This window comes from Channa argus, chromosome 6 (assembly GCF_033026475.1).
Source record: "Channa argus isolate prfri chromosome 6, Channa argus male v1.0, whole genome shotgun sequence".
NCBI classification, from domain to species: Eukaryota; Metazoa; Chordata; class Actinopteri; order Anabantiformes; family Channidae; genus Channa; species Channa argus.
Genome location: NC_090202.1, coordinates 23,919,512 through 23,944,546, shown reverse-complemented (window position 1 = coordinate 23,944,546; position 25,035 = coordinate 23,919,512). Strand labels below are relative to the sequence as shown.

Below are 25,035 nucleotides of genomic sequence, written 5' to 3'. Positions count from 1 at the left end.
AGTGTAAACAGAGACTAGGTATTACTGTGGGAACGCCATCATCTTCTGTCAACATCACAAAACCTGTATAACCTCCCCCCGCCAGTGGCAAACTGACAGGATCACAACTGCTGTGGTGTGCTTGAGTGGGGAGGGGGTTGGCGGTGACCGTGGGGAGATCTGGATAATTGTTGAGGTTGGGTGAAAAAAAGTAGAGGGAGAGAGTTATCCAAGGTCTGACACATGTCCATACATGCAGACACACGCAGTTCCATAAGGGTGTTAAGACCACTTAGAAGGACCGCCTGTTTCCTTTACTCTGACAATATAACACTGTAACAAATGCAATCGGGACTTTGAAGGTCTTCTAAGACAAGCTGCAAACAGAGAATAATCTGCAGATGTAGCTATGAAATTACAGCAACAATCCAGCCTGCAAACTGTCAGGTTTGAACGGTTGTACAAATAAACCTTCAATTATATACAGAGAAAAAAAAAGGAGACGACAATGCAGATAAAGGCTGGGTGGGTTAAGAGAGGGGGTTTAAGAAAAAAAAAAATCACAAGAAGGGAGAGATGGGCATACAGTAAGGGGAGAAAGGGGTATCACATTTGGAGCTCTCAATGGCAACATGATGAACTGTGAGCCTATAAAGAGGGGAGCAGGCTTGATTATTAATTAGAGCTAATAAATTGTCTCCATCCACAAATAAAGAGGGAAAGAAAGAACAGGCAAGGGAAGGTAAAAAGACAGAGGTTAATGACTACAGCCAAGCAATGGAAAGAGGCCAAGCATTTAAGGGTCAATAAAAAATTTAAATAAAATGTACTAATTGAAAGTTCAAGCCCTAACCTTGATTTTTAGAGAATACACACTAGCAAATGGTTCACTTGTTGTGTGGCACAGCACTTTTTGCGTAGGGTGGTAATTTGCAATAAGTGCAACATTCTATTGGAAAATTACAGAGCCACGGGTGTGTACACTCGTCATCAGCCAGGCTGCTTTACCACAACATTCCCAAGAGCATCCAACCACCGACAATGCAGTAAGAAAGGGGTGATGGGGGAAGAGGAGAAATGGAAACAACGCTGTTGATCAGTGTCTACACCAGAGCCTGAGGGAGGAAGGTGTGCAGTCAACAATTTAGTGTGTGTGTCAATCTGAATTCCTGATATTTCAAGACATGGTTTTTGCAGCTCCACTGGCTTGAATGACGTTATCAGGAGGGGAGGGACTCAGTAACCTTCATACTTGTGCTTATTAGAGACGATCACATGCTGCTACTGCCTCAGCCAGACCAACCCAGAAAGAGAGAAGCCGCATAACTAAGATTTTTCTTTTCTTTTTTAAAAAAAATGAATAATTTGGCTGTGGTCAGGGTCTAAATATTCCACTCTGTAACTTGAAGCCAACCTCACAAAACCAGTGCTGTTGATAATTTAACAAATACAATCCAGTTGAGTGGACATGTAAGTACCCTGGCCTGAACATCCCTCCCCTATCTGACCTTAGAATAAAAACAAAAGGGGGTTTGTCATCATTCTCACTCCCTTTTGATATCAACACAGCAATGGGAAAATGAGTCACACGCTCAGTCATTTTTAAAAACTACTCAGGCAGAAACTTTGAATGAACCTCATCTGTGCAAAGATCCAAACACATATCTGTCTATGTCCTTGGTGCTAATGTGGTTTGGAAAATGCCCAACCATGCAAATGTTGTGCGTATTGGTTTTAATCTTCATGTAGGGTCATCAATTTTTATATAAAGCACTGTATATTTGTTAGGTAAAACACTGAACTGACCACTGGTTCAACAATACCTGTCCACTACAGGTGTAAAATTGCTATTATATTTTATTTTATTTTTTTTACAAATGGGGTCTTTCAAGTCACTCTTCAATAAGCTATTACACATAAATGACTTTCAAAACCTTTTTTAACATCAAAATAAGAGGGCTTTTTCTACTTCTGCAACTTTGAAACAAACAGTCCAGCATTTACGCACTTCACACATAGAGGGGAAGTTGTACAGTTGTGAGAATGTATGTGTTTTCACTTATTAAACAACTACAGTATCTGGCACTTGCAAAGCGCAATAAAAAAAAAAAAAAAAGCCTTCCAGGAGAGACTGTCTGAAAATGTGTTATCCTCATATTTAAACAACATCCCCCCTCTTTCTATGATGGGCATTTCACCTCATCTCCAAGCGAAATCATACAAATAGGGAATAAATATTTTTGCTTTCCAACACAGTTTGATAACCTGTGATATGAAAAACTGCTTTTATAATATCAGCAGACCTCAGCAGTCAAGCGTTTTCAACACGATTAATCAACTTTTCACTTAATCCTAAAAACGTTTCTCTAACGGGTCAGAGGATAGAAAATATTGATTGTAGCGGTTCAGTTTCTTAACAGTAAGTGTCAGGGAAATTTCTCTCATGATTCTCACAGTGTCTCTATATTCCTGTATTGACAGTATGGATGGCCTCTCACCACGCACTTGTCAGATGTGCACCAGTGCATGTCCTCGCTGCTCAGTTTCAGGCACAGAGGACATGACAGCCCTTTTTGACAGAAAACAGACTAAGCACATCTGCAGCACCATTAGGAATAACATGAGGTGTTTCACAGCTGTGGCTTTAGAGATTAGGACAAGTAGACAAATGAGCTGGCTGACGAACTGGTATCTGAAGGAGGAAAAAAAAGCAGAGTAAATTGACAACACGGCCATAAACTGAACCAGGTGTATTCTACTTGGTCTCTCTCGCTCTCTCTTTCATTCCCTGTCGAGATGCCAGAACGTCTGTCTTGGCTTTTGTCAGAGCAGGCACATCTCTATTGGGCTCAATAAGCCCAGAGGAACTAGACAGTGCTTTCTGCCATCAACCAACGACTGAATCATCCAAAGTGATGTGAATCACCGGCAGACTAAGCCGGAAAAAGACGTGAATCTAATCAGCCCAATGGTCCTGATGCTGACTTGCATGATCAGTCACAAAGCTTATCAAGTAGTCTATCGCTTGGTGCCAGTGATACAGCCTTCAGATGTACAGTGACTGACCTTAGGCTGCTGGGCACCCCAAATTATTAAACCTTCCCTTACGGCAAGAAGGACATGGAGCAGGAAAATGCTAAATGGTAAGTCTAATTAGCCTCCTTCACTGTATATCCTTCACTTTCTCCAAGGCACATAAATTAAAATAAATAAATAAATAAATAAATAAAAATAAAAAAAAATTAAAAGAGAGACATGCCTTCTATAAAACTACATTTTACAAGATTGTGTGTTCCTATTAAACAAGCTGTCATGCGCTAACACGTAGCAATTACGCACATCCAGCTGCTAAAAATACACGACTGAATACAAAAAATTGGTGTGGGATGGAGCAAAAAATGTAAACCAGATCTCCTGTTTTTGAAATTCTGCCACAGTTCGACTAATGGTGAAAACATGCATATGCACAATAGATACTTAGGTGAACAGGAATGGTCTGTTGTTGTGAACATACTACGAAGCAAATCAACCATCTATATGAGAATACACACATGCAAACCCGTGTGCACAAACACACACACACTATTCTTCCTCTCTCCTTGCACCACAAGCGGTGAGTCATCCCTCTATTCACGTCACTGAGAGATGAGTGCACCCTGTGACAGGCCAGTTAGTAGCAGTCACACTGATCTATGTAGCACCTCTCAGCTCTTTGTTTCTCCTCTGATGGAGAGACTATGTATGCTCGTTCCCTATTAGGAAGGTTTACTCAGCTCGTAATGGGAGGCCTGTGTGGGAGCTCATTCAGACAGGAGGAGGGAGAAGAACCCATGTGTGAGCAAACTGTATGATTGGTTCCTGGCTGGGCAGCATCACTTCATATCACTGCTTTTGCTCCTTGGTCATCTAAAACTATATGCCTAAGGCCTACAGCACAGGCCCACCGCCTCATTGTTATTCATATGCCACAACACATAGTCAAACACTAAAGGCAAGTAATACTTTCAACAGTGAGGCCGTAAGCATCGGTTTGTACATGCGTCATTAGATTTATGCTAAAATGTCAAGCACCTCCCTGCTGTGGTCACAAGGAGCATTCACTCACAAACCTTTTTTATTCTGCCATCTTTCATTTTTCTTTTATTAAAATAAATTGGACATTTAAGGGGAACAAAATAAAATAAAAAGAAAAGAGAGCGAAAATAAAAGTAGTTGTGAGCTGACAGAAATGTCAGTACGGAGGGCTGTTCACAGAGCAAACCATAAACAAAGCAAATCATTATAGCTCAATGTTTTCAGGGGCAAGTACACTTTATCATAATTAATTACAATTATGTCCCCATAGCTCTGCCTCCTACAACTACTCCAGCTGTCGTCCGTTCACAATGTCAGCAACGTGTTGGAGCCAGACTTCATTGTTGCTGCCACAAAGCCAACACAGTCACCAACAATTGAGGAAAAGAAAATGACTGTCACAAATAGGAATATGTAACACTTCTTATTCAAAGACCTTCTTTCTGTCCTTACTCCTCTACAAACATACTCCCAATTATACCATATGTTTATTTTACATTATGATAGTCTGTTCGTGGATAGTTCAATTAATCATCTGTTGAGTTAAATGGTGCCAATGGCATTCAGGTACCAAACTTGGGGAAAACTTACTGGCGTTTTCAAAACAGTCAAGGGTGATGTGTGTGTTGTAATAGACATAAAAATAAAAACATATAAAAGTCAACTCAAGAATAAAAGGAACATTATATCATGTTAAAACACAGAGCATTTAAACTCATTTATGTTCTATTATCTAACTATAAGATGCAATCATAACATTGACCATTGTTGAAGATATAATTGGTATCCTATTGTAATTTCAAGTAAAATACATGAATGTGTCCCAGATAAGCTCCTCTCTTTTGTCTGAACATGATAAAAAAAATAAATAATAAAAACTGAATGACTTCTGGTGAAGACGTCTGCTTTAAAGAAAGATTATACAATCTCTGCTTATATCTACAATACTCTTTAGTATCAAGAACAATCAGGAAAATAATATTTCTTTCCCGATTTTATTTGTAATTAGTTTTGTTCAATTTGTTCAATATTGAACAAATCTAGTTTTCTGTTCTCCTTTGACACATCATTAACATTGTAAAGAACAACACCAGGAGTAGTTATGCACCAATAACAAAAAGTTACACCTACCCACAGTAATTGTATATTGAGCTCTGAACGCTTCCACACCAAAGGTAACATACATTCTGTACTGTCTCTGATCCCCTCCTAACGGCACTTTAGTGATCCACAGTAGTGGTTTCTGACAGGTGGCTAAAGCCGCAGGTCTAAGTAGACAAAGTGTTAATTTACTTTCTTAATATGAAGGCTGTACACAAAGGCAACCAGGGAGAAAGGACGTGAGATGTCACCAGCTGCAGCTGCCATTATTCAGGCTTGACCAACAAAGTTCACATATGTGCAGGAGTCTCCAATGTTACACTGATAGTGATGTTAAACTCCACAGAACTGCTGATGCTGGCATTGAAGTGTACATTTCATTAAGTAACCAAACACTATGTAAGAGCCTGTGTTTGTTCCCTTGATAAAGAGCTCAGTTGTCAAAGGTTTTCTTTGAACAACATTTTTTGTACAGGTATACATAAAACTAAATTAACAGTTTAAGTGAATGATTTCAAGCTGATTGATAGTAAAACAATTTGAAAATCAGCACTGAAAACTAGCTTCATTTTTTGTGGTTTTGGATATTTGTCCCCTTTTTAAAAAAAAAAAAAAAAAAAAAAAACACTGGATGCCTTTCCTGACGCAACCCTCTCCAATTTCCACCAGGCTTGGACCGGCACTGCACAGCTGGGCATGGGAATGGGGATGTTGGGGGTTCATACCCCTACACGACCCGGGACTGGGGATCAAACCACCAACCCTGTGGTCCGTGGACTACTGCCTTACCGCGCCCCACTTAAGGACAACTAAATCACCTATTGATAAACATTTTCTATATTTGCAGAATCAATTAAAGCCTCACACTTTTCATACATCTGAAGGTATATGCAGAAAATTAGGCTTTTTTTTCCTGGAGCTTTTCAGCAGGCCTGTGAAGAGTGTAACCAACAAGGTATTTCTTTTACTTTCACAAAAGCCTGAAAAATCACACAATGTCTTGTCTACTATTATTGGTGAGCTCAATGCTGCATGATTATACACTGCATCTAGTTTTGCGGTGCAAGCTGCCAGCTAAGATCAATACTGACATTGTTGAGATATAAGCCTGTGTATATGGTGAATGTCTACATATTTAGGAGGTAATGCTAGAACTTTATTCATCTTTTGGAATTGGCAAATCCAAACCTTATGTTTATATGTGGTTTAACACCATAAAAATACAGTGCAAAGCTTTGCACCCTCTCAAGTTTCCTAGTGTCTTTGTCATTTTTCTTAATCTTCAACTTCTTAAAAGAGTTTGAAGCTACTTTCACACTTGCACTGGATTCCTGAAAGAAAGCAAATGTCCAAGTAAGATGTTACTGAGATTTTCCAGACTTTATCCTGCAAGCCCCGTCGTACAAATTCCATCTTATGTCCGTGAGGCCATGCGTTGAGCAAGGGACTTTTGGAGGTATATCATTTTCTTATGTTACTACAACTTTCTTTTTATACACTATTTATGTTACTTCTGATGATGAAGGAGCATTTGGACTAGTTTAATATCCTATAAATTATGTTGGTTTAAAAAAAAAAAAAAAGTTTTAATCATCCACACAGAAGCCATTTCATGGAAGGGGATGCTAGCTTTTTCACATTACTGTATGGTCAAACCATGACTAACTTATTCCTTTTAACGTTTTGTAGAAAGGAGTGCTGTGTAAAAACTGATAAATAGATAAACCTTTTGTTTTACTCATACTCACAGAGGCCATTTTAATGTAGGGGGATGCTAATTTTTTCACCAAACTACATCATCAAACCATGACTAACCAATTCCTTTAACGTTTTGTGGAAAGACGTGTTCTGTACAAACTGATAAATAGATGTCATCACATATACTTTTTGTTTTAGTCATACACACAGAGGCCATTTTAATGTAGGGGGATGCTAACGTTTCACTTAAGCTGTACATGGTCCAACCATGACTCGCCATTTCCTTTTTTAATTTTTTTGGAAAGGAGTGTTCTGTACAAACTGGTAAATAGATGTGATAACAAACTTGTTTTTGCCACACGGAATATGTTAATATTATATTAATATTTTGTGATCACCTTGTGACTAAATTGTTCAAAAACGTGGATTCATATCTAGAATCATACTAATAGTTTTACATGTAATTGGAGGGTTCTTACCATGGATATACTGACACTGACCATCCTCTCGTCGAATTGTGAAGGCCTCACCTGGGTTTACCTGCACCAGGATTACCTGTGGAGAAAGAAATATGTTTCACTTGCTGACCTATGTTTCAAACATATATAGAAGTAGTTAAATACAACGAAAGCACCTGTTGTTCATCGACTAATTCAAGTTTCTGTGACAAAAAATTTTGGTTAGGTTAAAATGTGTGCAGCAAAACAAATAAAAAATAAACATCAATACATCAAAAAATAAAAACCTTGCACATTTTTAAAAAACTTAATCATCATAATCATCATAATCATCATCATAATCATACCAACTCTTCTCGATAAAAACCCTTTTTTAAAAAGGTATTAGATATAAAATTAACAGCGGAAATGTATTAAAGGGTTTAATTCCTTCCTTCTTTAACTTGAAGGTTAAATTTACGAGACATAAAAACTGTTTTATTGCCCAAGACCTGTCAAGAGGTGAAACACAAATAACCACTGGCACACGTTTCCTATTAATTCTCGAGAATGTGGTGGTCCCCCCAGTCCAATTTGCACCTCCTTAGTCTCAAAGTTAATTGAAAACACTTTTCACTTCTCAAAATAAATTAAAAGATCTAACATTTTGCTTCAGCAAATCATGTCTTCCAGTTATTAAGTTAACCTTTTTGCAAACTTTGCATATCTGCAAAGCCCTATATACCGTGGATCTCCGCAGCATTATGAACCTGAGCTCTGCTAACTGTTTCAGCTTGCACTAATCCTTGTTGATTCCCATTAAAATTTCAAACAGCAGGTCAGATGAACTTGACTTTTTTGGCTTTAAGTGCTTTTTTCTCTTTAACCATAAACCTAACAATTCTAAACTATCATCATCATCATCTTCTTCTACCATTTACAGAATTCATTATGACAGTTTGAGATCAGGTACACAGGTTGGAGGTATCAGGTACACACTGCTACCCTACAATGAGTCATGCTGCTACTGTCATTACAAAAGACTACAAAAGCCTCAGATATGAACAAGAAAAAGCCTTGTGAAAAAAGGTACATATTGTCCAAGGAACAAACCTTTTCCTTTTCAATATTTCCTACAACGTCACTATCTTTTGATGACAGCCAAATAAAACTACAATTATTAACAGAAGACAATGTTTTTCCACTCACTTCATCAGATGGGTCAGATTGTGTTAATAAAAAAAATAAATAAATCAAATAACCCTGAAACTTCTCCTTTGGTTGCATCTCCAATTCATCATTCTCTTATCTTATTCTAACACACACAATTAGGTTTTTGTTGCCCGGCACTGTGTGTGGGCGCTAGTTACCTCACTCTTGTGGAAGTCTCTGTCATAGAATCTACATTCCCCTGGCAAAGGGCTTTGGCTACGGTTCTCTTCAAGCACAGAAATCATCAGCACCTCCATCTCTGACACTGCTCCCATTCATGTGCATGTGGTGAGGAAAGAGCCCTTTGACTGCCACTCACGGAAGCTCATATGTTCACACACACCCACACAAGCAGCGTCAGCACAAGTGTAGATGGGGGGTTGGGGGTGGTACAACATTGGGGGAGGAGAGAGGAGTGGGTGCAGGGGCAAGGAAGGTTTAATTGAATCAAAGTCTAAGCACCTCACAGTCTGGCGAATGTGCATGTTTGCCATCCACCCCCTTCATTGTGAAGCAAACACCCCTCCTAGGATGATTTCTCTCTTCTCCCAATATTTACATTGGAAGTTACATCTTAAATCTATACTGTGAAATTCACTGGATGTTGATGAAAACAAAAGCAAGGAAATGTTGCTTGCAAAATATCTGACTTCTACTTACTGTTGCCCGCATTGCTTTTTTTCATTCAGGCGTCGCCATTCACCCAGTCACAGAGGAAGCAGAAGATGCTCCAGGGTCTAACAGACCCTCCACCACTTCACCCAACCCACATGAGAAATCACATGACCTGTGATGCTAACACATCTGGCTGGACTGATCCTTTACGCTATTCACTTCCATCAACTCCTGGTCAAAATTCAGAAACAAACTGGCGCGAGTCAAGGAGCGCAACAGGAGCTATGTATGCAAACAGGGGTGAGTCTCCTGCGCTGAATGCAGCCTTCACAGAAAGTGTTGCGTGAATCTCATGTTTGCTTAACCTGGTTTAGTCTCATCTGCTCCATAGCGGCACGCTCTGCAGCAGGCGGCTTGTTCACTCTTGCCTCTGGCTCCAGTGCAGCCTCCCTACCGTCAGTATCCACAGCAACCCCTTCAACAAATAAGCCACAGCGATGTCTGCGCCAAGCCTTCAGAGAGGTGACTGAAACCTTATCAGCAGTGGACACTCTCTGGAAAAGGAAGCTGATGAACCCAAGAAAACAGGACCAAAAATGAGAAGGACTTTAGATAATGCCTCAGTTTGCCTCTTGCCTCAGTCAGTGGCTGTGTGCCAGCTCAGTTAACGCCTACTGTGCTCCTTAATATGGTTCATTTCAAAAGCATTCCTTCAGGGTGTGATCATGGCTGAGACGACAAAGGTATAATGGTTCCATAGCATGGGGAGTCCTTTGTTCTGCCTTTTTTCACAACAACAACAACAACAATGGCGTGAGGGAGCCGAGCGACCCACGCAGCTTCTGAGGCTGACATATACGACTACACTACAGTCCCTCTCCTCCCCTCCCCTCATACTCTCTCTGGCTCTCTCTCTCCCATTCACAGAGCAACAAGCCATACACCCTCTCTTAATACGCCGATCGATGTGAGAGGAGAGGAGGTGGTGGGAGTTCAATTGCAGAGCTCCAGCGCTGGCGACAATTGCAGCTTCGAGTTCTGTACTGTCTTCAAAGATCACAAAGCAGCCCACTGACAGTCAAAACAGAGACACTATTTGTAGAGAGACACAATAAACAGAGCTTGCAAGTATTCACTGTAACATCTGTCCTCATTCATTCTAAACGAATCATTCCTTAAAGTGACAGCGCTGATCACTTGATTAGCATGTGCCAAGTTAACAGACACTCTGCGTCACTGCTGTTGCCGTGCATCGGGTAAATCAAAATGAATTGCAAAATTAGATCGTCTAGTTTATTTTATACTATGAAATAAAATATAAATATAGCCACTAGCAGCAATGATCAGGTTCCATACTGTACAATATGCTTATAAAGTCAGGAAGTTTTTCTTGGAAAGATAAAGAAATGAACACTTTCCACAGTACATACGGTAATTTAAAATGTTTAAATTGTTGCATTATTCAAATCACCTATTTGTTATGTTCACCCATTCATTCATCCATCCATCCATCCTCTTAATTGGAGCCTATCCCAGCTTTCATTGGGTGAGAGGTGGGGCAGACCCTAGACAGGTCGTCAGTCTATCTAAAATTACCTTAACTATGTTGAGAATTCATTGAATTATAGATTTTTTACATGTAGACTGAAAGAGGCATGGTAGTGCCATGATAGTTTTGTTAAGTTACCTTTCAGCAGCCAAAAACTCAATAAAAATCAAAGTAGTTTAGTGCACCCTTTGGTTCATGGACAACTGCTGTACCACCTGAGCTACAGCTGCCCAGTTTTTAGCGTTGGATTTCAAGGGATAGCCTGATAATGTTAAATAAATGTGCCACATCTCATCCATGATAAATGTCTAATTTTCCACCAGGCTTTTAGTGGTATTGCATAAATCAGATTTATCACAAACACTTATTTTGCAAAATAAATGCATAATGACCATGTAAATGACAGTTTCCGTTTAGTTCCTACCACATAATTGCATATGCCTGAGGCAACTGTCAAAGTTACCTTATTAATAACCAAAACAAGCTCTTACATGCATTCTCCTGATGCTCAGCTTTTGCAATCTGAGCTTTGCTGAATTTACAATGCCACGGTAAAACATATTCAGGCATCAAAGTAGAGCCCCCGTGCAGATTCCATGAATTACCATCAATTGTGCAGCTGGCATCACAGACCAACTGTATGATGACTTCATTTGGAAGTGGACAGACTCTGAAACAGTGCTTGGATACTGCAAAGGTTACTTTTTACACCGATGACTAAGCACTGTAAGGTGCCATGGTTTTCTGGTCACATTCACAACAGGGATGATCTTTTTAACAGAGCTCTAGATGGAAGGAACCCTGCATTAACACAAAAGAAGCAGAAAAATTAAACTCAGATAACCTGCAACACATTGCTGGAGCACCATGCCTGAAACAAAAGATCTTGTTCCCAGCGTTGTAAAGTTTTGCAAGCATGCTAGAACCTACGCAAAGAGAGTGAAGATCAATTAATGCACACTGTTACCCAGGTGGTAACTGCTGTGTTTTATTACCCAGGAGAATGAGCCTGCTCTGTGTGTAAATGGCTGTTCTGACGTTTAGTTTTTTTTTTTTTTTTTTGGTCAATGGTGACTCACGGTTCAAGCTACTCGCTATTTGTTCCTCTTAATTGTTTACTGTGTGTTGATGTGACACAGCAGCTGGGAAGACAGGAAACAGAAGCCAAAAGACACGGGGAAAATTCTGCCAGTGTCGGAACTAGCCAGGAACTAACACAGTCTCCCTGGAGCTGATGGCATACGCTTACGTGTACAATGGTAATTTGAGGCAATTTGATGACCCTCCACCCTCCAGGATCCCCTGGAAACATTGCAGGATGGGATAGTAGGACAGAAAAAAAAAAAGGGGGGGGGAAAAGCAATATTTCCATGCTAGCACACTCTAGATATTCGTTATCTTGTTAACAATGTTTACTCACAGAGGGGATAATCTGATGTATGTCTTCATCAGAGTGACCACAAAATCTTATCAAAGCACATAGTATTATTGGAAATCGGAGCCACATGAGATTTCCACAGTTTGTTGACTATGTTAATCAACCTTTGTGTTTCCGGTCGATGTCTCATGTACAATATTTCTCAAATATGATCTTGAACAAGGACCAAGTATTACCTATTCACGATGACATATGGCTATGCATTAAGTGAAAGAGTCGATTCAAAAATGGTGAAATCCATTTTGGGTAGATAAATAAATAACTGAGGCTTATACACAAAATAAATTGGACAGATTTGAAGCTGACACCTGCCATTTTCCGTTTTCCAACGAGTCACGTCAGAGTTTCTGTCTACATTAGTTTGGTTAACCTGAAATTTCTTGGCATCTCACCGTTATTACATTCCAGTACTGATCTAGATGTGTGATTAGGAACAGTTTCCTGCTAATTGTGAAATCAGCAACCAAACAAATAAGGGTGCAACTGGTAAAAGGCCTTTACTTAGGCCTGCATTTGGTACTGTTCTTTGTTCTCCTCAACATTTCCTATGAAAACACTTCCCAGGCGGATGCTTCCACCACTGTGCTTCACTGTAGTGCTAAAGCAGGTGCCAGGCTGTGGTCCCGCTGATGCCGAGGTCTCTACTATAGGTGAACTATTAAGTTTTTTCTTAGACTCGAAACACATTATCTTTTTGCTCATGCTCTCTGAAAATTTCACACCAATATCTGCAAACTCCAGGCAAGCTGTCATGTGCTTGTTTTTTTTTTTCCTTGTCAGGAGTAAGTTCCATCTGGCTCCTCTACCACCTACCCTAGACTTGTGAAGTCCTGCACTGATTGTAGTTCTTCCAGAACTATATTTTAGCAAAATCAGTTGGTACTTCAATCAGAGATTTCCTTTTCTGGGAAATGTCCCGTCCTCACATTTAGGCAGGTAATGATGAAACTTTATATGATCCCCAAATAAATGTATGTTTTACTGTTTTCCATAGACTTGTGCTTTTCTCCCAGGATCTTTCCAACGATCCAGGAAATGAAAATAACAGAATACTTTTTAAGGAAAAGTTAATTTCAATTTTTACATTTGATGATAAAATGTGTCAAAAACTGTACCAACTTTATGCCTAACAGTGGACCAAAAACTACGATATTAAACACAAATGTTGGGATTTGATTTATTGTGCTGTAACAAGATCAAAGATTTCGGGCATGTATTGATCCCCTGCAGGACTTGTTTTTGTAATTGTTTCAATAGGCGAGTACAGAGTGTCAGAAATGACAGATTATTGAACTGGTGCTCAGATTGATCTTGTTAAGAAGTTTGGTACTTGGATCTGTTCTGTATACCGGGGCTATAATAATGCCTCTCTAGCTCAGAATAAAGTGTTCTAAACATTGCTGAGTCACGCTCTGTCCACCTCCTCACAATAGCTGACAAATAGTGGGCTCACCCCCTTCTTCACAGATGATTCAGTGGCTGACCGGCAGACAAGCTGAGTGGGTTGCATTTTTGTCACTACATTTCAGGCCCTCTGGTAACTTGTGTGGGGCACATGTCCAAGCCCCTGTCTCCTCTGTGTCTGGCTATAGCATACAAAGACAGCACTAGGCGGCTGAGTGGGGAGTAAGGCCTCACTATCCCACAGTAACATTAGCATGCTTATGGCACGTAGCCACAAGCAGACTGTGAGTGTGTGACTGTGTGCTCTCTGTTCACTTAGTGTATTTAATGCTGTGTTAGAAGATTAGAACAAAAATAAAATTCCTGAAATTGCTACATTGTCTTGAAAGATCTTGTAATTATAGATATTTCCCAAAAGGATGGATGTTTCCTACAAAAAGAATTTCTAACAGAAACTGCACAGCGAGAGGTCTGTATCAAGGAGTGATACATACGCCGAGAGGATTTTCAAAAATAGCTGCCAATGGACCATTCCCACTGACGTCTGATATACAGTGGAATATAGGGGTGGAACAAAAACACTGTAGCGTGTATATTTCACGATTCCTGTCTTGCAATGGTTTGCAATATCAAGTCAATTAAACAGAAACTCCCAGAACTTGCTATAACCATGTATTTATTGTAACACTAAAAAGTGCGCACCATAGGTCAAGTATTTTCTTGACTGACCTGAATCTTGTTTACCGACTTCCACTTGCCAGCAGCATATTTGGAAAACAGAAAAAGGTGGGAATCGATTAAACTCCACTGAACTTTAAATCTACTGTATGACATGAAGACATAAAATTGGGAACACAGATGTCCACCAAACAAAGTATTTGGTAGCTCTGTTGATGCAGTATGCCGTGTTTCCCTCACACTGGTGGGCCGCCATGCCAATGAGACCCCCTGCCTTGCTTGCACGACAGGAAAATAAATGTTTTTATATCTGGTGATGTTCCTTCATGACCAATCCACTTCTTTTTAAACATCTTGCGAGTAGGTACGACGGTATCTGAGAGCATTTCTCGTTATTGTTGTGCCCAAATTTCACTTCCTTTCCTACATCCACTCCACTGCCTTTTTTAAAAGAAGAATGAGAACCAACCGTTACATAGAGACAGATGTTGTTGACTTACTAAAGGAAGAATGATTTGTCCATTGCTGTCCCTAAACACACCATTTAATTTTCCCCTGCGCCCCAGCATGGTGAGACCAAGTGAATAAAGAGAGGTAGTGGCATCAGCGAGAACACATACATAAATCAAAGAAATACAACTTTTTTTTTCTGATTGTTGGTCACAACCCTGCAGGGAGGACTTGCGGATTTTAAATCGTTTTGTCAGATGCCCTTCATACTGGAACACCCGGTGGGGTGGGATTTGAACCTGTGGTCTTCTGCCTCCCAACCCAATTAATTTTTATTTGGGTTATATGTGGTTAACAGTTGAAAGTGGAAAACATATTTAAGGTTGGAATGTCTCTGGGATATTTGTATATTTTTAATAAAAGAGACAAAGAACTAAATATCTAAAAACAAGTAGGGTTTTTCCTAAAAGATTATTTATGATATGACAGGTGTTTACATAATCCCACCCCTACTTTTCAGTTTATACATTTACCTGTCATCATAATGAGGATATTACAATAGGGATATCCTGATATAGGTTTTTACCTAAAAACAAAAAGCTGAATTTAGGAGATTCTGGTATTTGATTATGAGACTGAAATCGTAAGACTAAGAAACCACTGTGTAAAAATATATATTTTAATTCACATACATACATACATACATACAAGAAATAAACCTTAATTTTTTTCCTACTTTGTTACCTGTATCGTGAGAGTATCAAACTCTGAGAAACATTGCAAGCTCTTCATGAGCTGGCTGAATTGTTACACCCTTAATCTGATCTAAAATTCATCAAAGCAGAGGAGCATTAAAAACAAGCAAAAGGAACATAACATTGAATGGCAAAAGGATGATGAACAAAATGGGGGAAAAAAATATGCATACACATTAGCACAGACAACAGCTACATTAACCATTACCTAAGCTTAAACTGAAACAGACTGATTCATCCGGTACTAATTTAGCTACAAAACAGCAACAGCAGGAACAACCTGTGTGTCTGTGTCTGTGTGTGTGTGTGTGTGTGTGTGTGTCCATAGAAGTAGGGGGGGCTTAAATGGATGGAAGCAGTGAATCATACTTTAGGCAAAGTCTCTAAAAAGGAATCATCTCAGGTAATGACCCCAAGAAAACAGCTTCCACTCTGACTCAGAATAATTGGTCCAACAGTGCGTACTAAACCAAGACTGGGATAAAGACAAAGACTGAAGTGTCCTTCCAGCTTCTCCATCTAAAAAGGTCAGAAATACAGGGGTCAGCCATCACTGTGAATCCACTTCACTTCACCACCACAGTCCTGCCTGGCTCTGTCAGGGCCCAGACCCCTCCAGTGGTTCCTGCTCCTCAGTCTGCAGCTGTCACATTTTTTTCGACTCCTCTTCAGACTTACAACACACATATGCCACATCTTGGCCACACTGCTCATTAAACAATTGTCAAAAAGCCTTGCACCAGATCATGCAAAACGAGAGTCTTTTTTTCCCCCCTCTTTTTTAATCACAGGTTATTAGGAGACACTGACAACATTCAATTAGTCACTCAGAATTCCACTTTCCAATATGTGCTTTCCAGAAAGTACTAGAGCTCTTTATTTGGTCAGCCAGTTTCCAAAGCTTAAAGGGCAATACACAGAAATGGTTAATGTATTCTATCCAGTATGCTTATATTGATAGATTATTTCAACTTAAACCTGCTAAATAAATATATTCAAGGCAAGAGAAGTTATTCTGAAAAAAGTTAAAAACTGCATACTTGATCTCAACTCCTCATGGTAAACTGAAATACGTAACTCAGGTGATTTGCAAGGACAAGCCCTTTTTAGAGGTTGTTTACAAGAGTGGTTACAGATGGATGATGCTGACCCTGAAACATCCAATTCTGGCAGCGTGTCAAAAAATAAAATACATGCCTAATGGGTTCCTACCATTGTTCATGATTGTTGGTGTGGCAGTAGCCATTATTTACAAGGTTTGCCATTGATTTTATGGATTTTTAGCTATAGCCATTCACCCTCATATGTATTATTTAAAGCTACAATATGTACTTTGAATCTCATTCTGGTGCTAGCTAATCACGTCACTCTGCCCCCCTCAGCCCTCCCTCTCACTGCTGCAACACACTCTCAAGTAGGCATCATTATCACTAAATTAAATTACAATAAATGAAAATGCTGCAAAACCAAGTAATCTACCAGAAATCATTTAAAGAGTTACTTTATTGTAAAATTAAAATCATTGTTACGGAATCAAATTCTACCTTAATAGAAAGGAGTAGTTTTTGATCAGGTATCTAGCTATTCTGATCTGAGAGGGATACACAAACAGTAGTCATGCTATAGTTTGGAAAACACATTAACTTCTTTGTTATGAGATACTTGTTCTACCTCCTCATTCTTTTTTATAATCTTCAACATGCAGTGTGTCAAATTAGTATGAGCAGCAGGGTAGTAATGATGCAAGCCAGGAAGGAACAGCTGCATTTTATTCCTTTAGCTCTCATAAAACACTGTAAACATAGAACTTGTTCAGATAATCAGTTAAACTTAATGGGAGGTTGTAAGGTAACTGAATTCCATGAGAACACCACCCTCAGAGCACAACACGAGCAGCTAAATTTGATCTGTACGTGAACAAAGCCTGATTCAGGTGAGGGCCTTTCCACTGTGGAAAATGACAAGATGGGTGGAAAGGCGTGTTTATAGGGCAGTGCTAATAATAGAACATCTTATCTGGACAAAGTGCAGGAGACGTAGGAAATGACGGAAAAGATATCACTTTGGGTTCCATGCTATCCCCAGGGAGTCACGGAAACTTAAGCAAATCGAAATGATGACCATCAAAATGACAGGGAAATCACCCAGGCTTGTCAGGGCCACTCAATCTCACTCTGATACTGACTAGAGATGATGGGGGATATCGTGCTATATCCTGTACCCATACAAAACTGAAAGAGATGGTGGTTCATAAGTAACGAGCACCTGTTGCCTGTGAAATATGTCCCATGAGTAGCTGTAGTGAAGTCAATTAGCTTGGGTTGTTTCAATACCTATATAAGTATGAATCATAACTGCATGTTTTGTTTAGGTGAAACAGGCCTCCAAAAACATTAGGTTTCAAAAGAGGTACATACTGTCGGTTGCATTTTAATGTAAATGTAAAACAGATGAAACCAATGGTTTCCATCCACAGATGTCCCAATACCACTTTTCCCCCAGACTCAACACACGTACAATTACCTAAATGTGGGTATTTGCAGATACTGAGTGCCAATATGAGTACAATACTAAACTGTTGTGCTATAAGTAAGACTTGCTAGACACTAAAATCATCATCAACCAACTCCACAGTTAAGCTGATGTGAGATACTGACAGACACTGGCCAAAGTGGGGATATATTTGAAGACTGGACTTTGAAAGACTAGACAGTTAAACAGTATTTCCAGATTTCTAATCTCTGACATTCTGGAACTAACACACATCTGAAGACTGAAAGCACAAAGGTGAACAACCCCTCAAATGCAGCGAGAAACAAGCAGCACCGATCAACATTTCTAAACGGAGCAACTTTTGCCGAAAAGAAAAAAAAAGATTTGACACAAAATCCTGGATGGAGAGTCTACAGAGGAATATAGAAGTATAATCACTTTGTTAAACAAGCAAACTTTAGGTGAGGCTCTGGTTAATGTAGATCTCTCTCGAATGTCAGATGTCAGCCTCAAATATTAAAAATGTTTAATATAGGGGTGAGGTGACGCGTTGCCGTAATCGATAACAAATACATGTCGATTTACGAAACGTGCGTCGACACGTCGCGAGTTGGGCTAGAAATTAACAGTACACAAAAATTTGGTACTTGGGAAAATTTTGGGACAGGAAAGAAACTACCTCCCAGTGTGCGAAAATATTTGTGTTCTGAAACTACCGGATTAAATTCTTCAAGAGACCACCAATATTAGCGAATAAGAAAATAAACTTGTGGATGAGCGAGGGCGGAGCTCAGTTAAGTTTGTCCATCTGCAGCAGAGAGGGAGCCAAGCTTGTTGGCTAACCGCTAACTGCTATGAACACGTTGGTTTACATGCACCTAAAAACTGTTGAACCTAATGTGCCACAGGTTCTGGTGGACATGGACACAGTCACAGTCCCACACCAAACAGGACCCTGTGGCTGTCAGTAGAGTCCCCATCAGCAGCAGACAGAGGGGGACAGGGATCAGTTATAGTGACTGATTTCATGTTTATTCTTCTATTCTGTTACAGTATTTAAACGAGAGTAACCTGAACGGTTTACTGAGGAAATGCAGATGCACCACATTCCTTTAACTTGAATAGAACAAGTTCTTGATTTAATTATATTGTGGAGAGACTTCATATTAGGCTGTAAAACACAGATTACCAGTTAAGAATGGCCTATTTTTTAGGGGGGAGGACTAAGGTCCACCAGTGCATATTTTGAATTATTATATTAAAAAATAAATGATTGAGGATTTTTAGTAAATTAATTGTTATGTTATATTATTCAAGCGAGCCGAGGGGAGTGGTCGCTGAAACTGAGACTTGTAGGCCCTAGGGATCGTGGGAGTCTATGGGTTATTCTGTTGAATTATGTAGCCGTTGCATGTTGTCTGTTGTGTAGCTGGAGTTTAGCCAGTGGTGGAGTTTCTGTTGACGCCAAGACTGAGTGCTGCTGCAGTTGATGGCATGCCCCAAGATAAACTGGCGACTTGTCCAGGGTGTGTGCCCTGCTTCTCGCCCTTTTCGCCCTGACAACTGGGATATTTTCTAGCCACCCTACGACCCTGAACAGGATAGGCGGTTACAGATAATGGATGGGTGGAAGGATGAATGGCGTACAAGTGCACAAAGACAGTATCAGACCTGTTATCCAATGCTGGTATCAGTTCCGGAACATCCCTAAAACCTCTGTCACTGCCTCTTTAGTAGGTGATTTAAGAGCTCCAGCTAAAACTTCTCAGTTTCAGCAAGTAAGTCCATGAATGCAGTAACATTTTATAGAACACGTATTTCTGACATTTTCTGCACAAAAAAAGCCAAGAAATCCTTATGTGCCTTCCGATTCCCACATTGTGGGATTAGCTGCCACAACTGCACACCTATAGCCAACAAACAAACCAAGCCAAAAGCACTATTTGTAACAAATAACACTGTTATTAAGAGGGATAAAAAGTTCATTTGGGCACAGCAAGCTTGATGCAGCAAGAATGATAAACAGCACAGTAACATAAACCCAAGGCATTCAAGTGTACCTGCTGGGGGCCATCCCCATTAACCATGGTTGGGGTTGGTGGTGAGGTTAGAATTTGGAGTTCAGGGCTGTGAAGCTGGCCGGACTCCAGAGGTGGGGTGTGGTCTGCCATGTCTCCCTCATTCACACCACTGAAGAGTACTCCTGCAAGAAACAGGCATACAAAAAAGATTTGTGCCATCATTGTCCAGCAAGTCATTAGACCCGTGCAGAGAACTATTAGTACACTCAGGTCCACAAGTGTTTGGGCAGTGACACAGACAATTTTCATAATTTTGGCTCCGTAACGCTACCGCAATTAATTTGAAATCAAACAATCAATCAAGAAGTGCTTCAAGACCCTCAGCTTTAATATGTCACACTGCCACCTAAATTTAGGGCCTCAACAGTAAGCAGATAAACCAACTTATCCATAAATTAAACTGTTAGTTTTAATACTTGGTTGCAAATCCATTGGAGTCAATGCCTCCTTTAAGTCTGGAACCCATAGACCTCATTGGATGCCAAGTTCCCCCCCCCCCCCCCCCCCCCAAGTGATGCTCTGCCAGGCCTTTTCTACCACTATGCTTAGATCCTGGTCCTGCAAAGGGGGCTTTGTCCCCTTTCAGCTTTGTCTTAATCTGTTCAGGTGTAAACCGATCTTTGTCTCAACTATCCACAGGATTTTGTTGCAGAATTGTACAGGGCTTTTGTTTGAGTTGCCGCATTTCTTCATCTGATCCTGATCCCAACTTACAGGCTCTTTTCTGAAGCTGCTCTGAAACACATGGTTTTATTAATAATACATTTCATTTCTTGTTTTTCCTTCGCTTACCTTCAATCATGACTCAAGTGAAACACAGAAACACAGCTCATTGCATCATTACTGTTGTTGTGTTGGGAGAATCCCACTTCATTTAGTCATTTAGCAGACGCTTTTATCCAAAGCAACTTACAAGTGAACGGAGCTGATTTGCTTGTTTACATTTACATTTACTTCCTCCGTAATAAATTACATTTCTGACTCGCTGTGAGCAAAACCATTTTTCCCCTGAAACGGATCTAAGCTTCAACAAAATGCCACATCTCAAAGGCCGAAGAGAGTCACACGCGGGTCCAGCTTAATATCTCTATGTTATGCATTACTCCACTGTTGGCCAATACATTTCTCACAGCTTCAATAAGAATCAAATATCCCGTTTCCTCTGTATCCCATTTTGTGTGTCTTGGATAATTAAAAGGATATCATAAGGTCTAATTTTTGCGATTTAGACAGCGAATAATAGGTTTAAGACATTAAGCTCGATTAGCCCACATTTTGTACTTGTAAGAAAGGATTGTGAATCTTTTAAAATCTTATCCCATTTCCCTACTGAACCACTGAGCTGTTTCCCATTCTTACCTTCCTTTAATTTACTGGTTAATGATTAATGGAAGATGGGGTATTTATCATTTTTGAAACTATACAATTTTTTGAGACGACATACTCTCCTGCCGGATTGGAAATTTTTTTCCTAGATAAAGTCATCTTTGAGCAAGGAGATGATCCCAATTGGATTTGTATTGTGTTGTCATGGGAATGCTTTTTACGGTGGCACGTCCAAAACGAGACATAGGACTGTGGTGTAATTTATTTATTGCCTACCAACAGCTTTTTATTTGTGCTGATTGTCTTTAAGTTCAAGAGTTCAGATAAAATGAACAAAACACAAAATTAAATTCTGTTTATCACAAATCATATTTTTCAAGATAATTTAAATGCCAATAGAAAAATCCCATTGGGTTTTGGTCAAGGGAACCAGGAAGATGCCAACATCTGGGTTGGCCTACAAAAGAAAATGTCATCCTTACAGCACTTCAGAATGATTCTGATCTTGAATAAATTTGGTTCTGTCCAATCAAGAGAAAGCAATGCTGTCTCTACCTGTCCGTTAATTAAAAATGTTATTTTGTAAAATGTTGTGTATTGTGAAAATGTGATATTTATGGGCCATCACACCTACTGTATTACCTAGACAATATGTGTATAATTACACATGAAAACAGAGTAATTACTATAAAAAGAATAAATGGTGAAGGTATGGCTGTATAAAGCGTGGATGGATGTGGACATGTACTGATTACTGCAAAATTAGGAATCATTATGAAATATCTAATAATTGTATATGATGAAAACTTTTTTTAAACAAAAACCACATGACAGGCTGACAATCATTTTATGATATTAAAGTACATTTTGTGGTTTATAATTCTGCCTTCGTTAGTATAGAAGAGATCAGGCGTGAAGCAAATAATCTCCAAATGCAAAAAAGTGAAAATTTGACATACATCATAATTCATTTCCAATCACATCGACTATTTTGCCCAGCCAGTTATAGACAGCCAGGTTAGGTCCAGCTAATACATTCATGCTAAACAGGCCCAATCATAGCCCAAAGAAAAGATTGATCAGAGTGTTTGGAAGATATAAGTTTAAATTTGGCAAACTGGAAACACATTTGTGCCATTGTGGGAGTCTATGAAGTCTAATAGCAAACTATTATAAGAATAAAAAGAAGAACGAATTTAAATGATATCAATTACTGATATGCAACTTTTCAATCTCTACAAGAACGCTCACTTCCTTCAAAGGCTGATTTCTTAAATGACATGTCCTGTACACAATGTACATATTTTACCCACTCTTGGGTAAAATGATTGTTGTTTTTTAAATGAAGAGAGAGTAAATGTTTTATCTATTGCATCTAATTTCCTACAAAACAAAGTACTTTTCCTTGATGTCTCAAGGTGAAAAGAAAAGGTTTAGTAGAAATCAGGGGGCAGATTGTATTGTGTATGATGCCTGTCAGCGGCTAGTGAGGGAAATGTAACACGTGTCCTTGAACCTAATTACAATCTAGCGCAGGCGCACCTAAACCACAGTGATCTGGCTTATCTGATAGCCTTCACCCCGCCCCCTCTTTAAGCTTAAACAGCAAAGTCAGTTTACAGTGTGATGGTCAATGAACTGGATTCGAGGGACATTTTGAAACAGTGCAGCACTGATATGAGCTTAGGTTCGTTGTACCAGCTGGCTTCAGATGATGACAAGATCTTTCAGCGATTATTGAGCTTCAGAATCAGTCGATGCAATTACTTGGCACATTACTCTAAGATGCCATAATTTTCAATTGGATAATTATTTGTCCAGAACACACTGCAAATGGGGGGGAGGGGGTGAAAACTGATGCTTCTCTTCTTTACATTTGCCCCAGACCATACTTATATTCTTGGTAAAGTGGATTTCTGATCTCACACACAAAGATGCTTAGTTTGAAACTAGAGATAACATCAAGTTACTTAACACTTTGAGCTACATACAGAGGCGGCTTAAGTGTCCGCTCTGGCATTTTATGACACTGAAAATTACACCTTTCTTCTCTATGAAAGAATTATACATGTACAAAAATGGCCAATAAATAACCACAAATAACGTCCCGATTAAAACCTATGAACACCAGCTGACTCTGATGTTAAATTTCCAGTGCGGTTGCATTATCATTAGCCTGTGCACAGCCTTTCCTGTTGCAGAAACAATACTTCTATATTGAAAATGTGGTAACATCTGTTGTTGCCATGACTAGATATCATATTTGACTATGGCTAAGCGAGCAGTTGATAAGGACATAGCAGCTGTTTTTCAGTTACAGTTTTGAGAAACAGGGAAACACCTTGCCGGTGCAGAATAATAGAAGGCAAATCTAACCCGACAACATTTCTGCTCATTACTCATTGTTAAGAACTGAACAAAAGTATAAAGAAAAACATGCTGACAGAGAAAAACGCGTCTACAAGTGTGTGGGGAAGTTGTTTTAAAAAAAATGGTTAGCAGCTTGTAAATACTGAAAATGATCATGTTCTTCGTGTGGCAGTTTTGCTGGAAAACCTGGAGAAATGTTCCTATGGCAGCCAGCGGTACATGGTGTAACAGCTGTCTTGCCACCTTCTGGGTCTGATTTAGCCTCATCGTTGCCCACTCAGCTGAGTCTCTATCTGTCTTCATGGCAAACACTTCTGTGACCTGGTCTGTCAACCCTTAATATGAGTTCACCTATTTCTAACATGCCACACAGTTAATACTAAAGGCCGTGTTCACAGCTAATGTTACTTGGCTTATTTGCCTTAGCTACGTTAACTAGGTTAGCGACCTGGCAGCCAAGACAATTGTTTACTTTAGTTTGGCTGCAGGTGTGTGTGTGAGTGTGTGTGCGCAGCGTTGTGTTGTAACGTTAGCTGGTTAAAAAGATGGTGTCAACTAATTAACAACAGACAATATTTACTTGGAGTCCAGTTAAAACGAACAGACGACTGACTTGTTACCAACAGCGCAGTTAACGTTACTCACTCAGACAGTCGGCACAGCAGCAGAACTCTCGACTTTACACGTCGATGCACAGTAGCGATTCCTCCGCAGCTCTTCCCGAACGGTTAAACTTCAGCAAGCTCCGTTGACCAGCTACGTTCTGTAACACCTGAGATGTAAAACTTGCTAGCTACCTAGATTAACACAAGACAAGGCAAAATGTGGCATGCTAACGTTAGCTACCTAATGCTACCTGGCTAACTGTTAGCAAGATGAAGATGTGCTTTTCTCGTAATATAAACGCTGATCTCTCGTACCAACTACACCTAAAACAGATCGAATAAGCTAGAGGGTGAAGTAGCGATGCCAAGCATCGACAGTGGTAGCCCAATGCCCAATTTTACCGAGATAACTTTCCATCCAACCCTGCTCCTCGCATAATAAGCAGGAATTTCGCCATCACTTAGTTACAGGCTGTGCGCATGCGTATTACCGCTAACCGTGACGAATCCCAAATTCCAAGCTATCGAGGAGAAACATTTATATCATCTATTGTTTTAATTTTAGTTCTTATTGTGGACGTGGTCAGTATCCGGTACCTGTAATAATGACTCATGTGCCTTCCTACATTTTTACGAGTTTAAGGAAGAACTTAACGTTGACGTGTCTGTAATCAGTTCGCCCTCAGAGGCAGTCACAGAGAAAGGTGTGTGCACGGTGTGTTGTACCGAAAGCCATTTCTATTCACCTAAATAGTAAATTGCCAATTTCT

The 25,035-nt window shown here is 39.7% G+C and overlaps 1 protein-coding gene across 6 annotated transcripts in view; it reads right to left on the bottom strand.

Annotated features, from left to right (window-relative positions):
• fndc3a (fibronectin type III domain containing 3A) overlaps nt 1-24,808 on the bottom strand; it is a 46,114-nt gene extending 21,306 nt beyond the window's left edge. For 3 of the 6 annotated variants that reach the window (XR_010914675.1, XR_010914676.1, XM_067507884.1), the window contains exons 1-2: nt 8,660-8,791; nt 7,332-7,407 (exon numbers count right to left, since the gene is read on the bottom strand). Coding sequence is in view for 3 of the 6 variants with exons in the window: in XM_067507884.1 (XP_067363985.1) it covers nt 7,332-7,407; nt 8,660-8,776 (193 nt within the window). In the remaining 3 variants the exon portion in view is untranslated. Of the gene's footprint in view, nt 1-7,331; nt 7,408-8,659; nt 8,792-9,161; nt 9,895-19,943; nt 20,087-24,305 lie in introns of those variants that run through there. The other 3 variants (XM_067507885.1, XM_067507886.1, XM_067507887.1) reach the window with 3 other exon arrangements.
• Between the last annotated feature and the right edge of the window lie 227 nt (nt 24,809-25,035).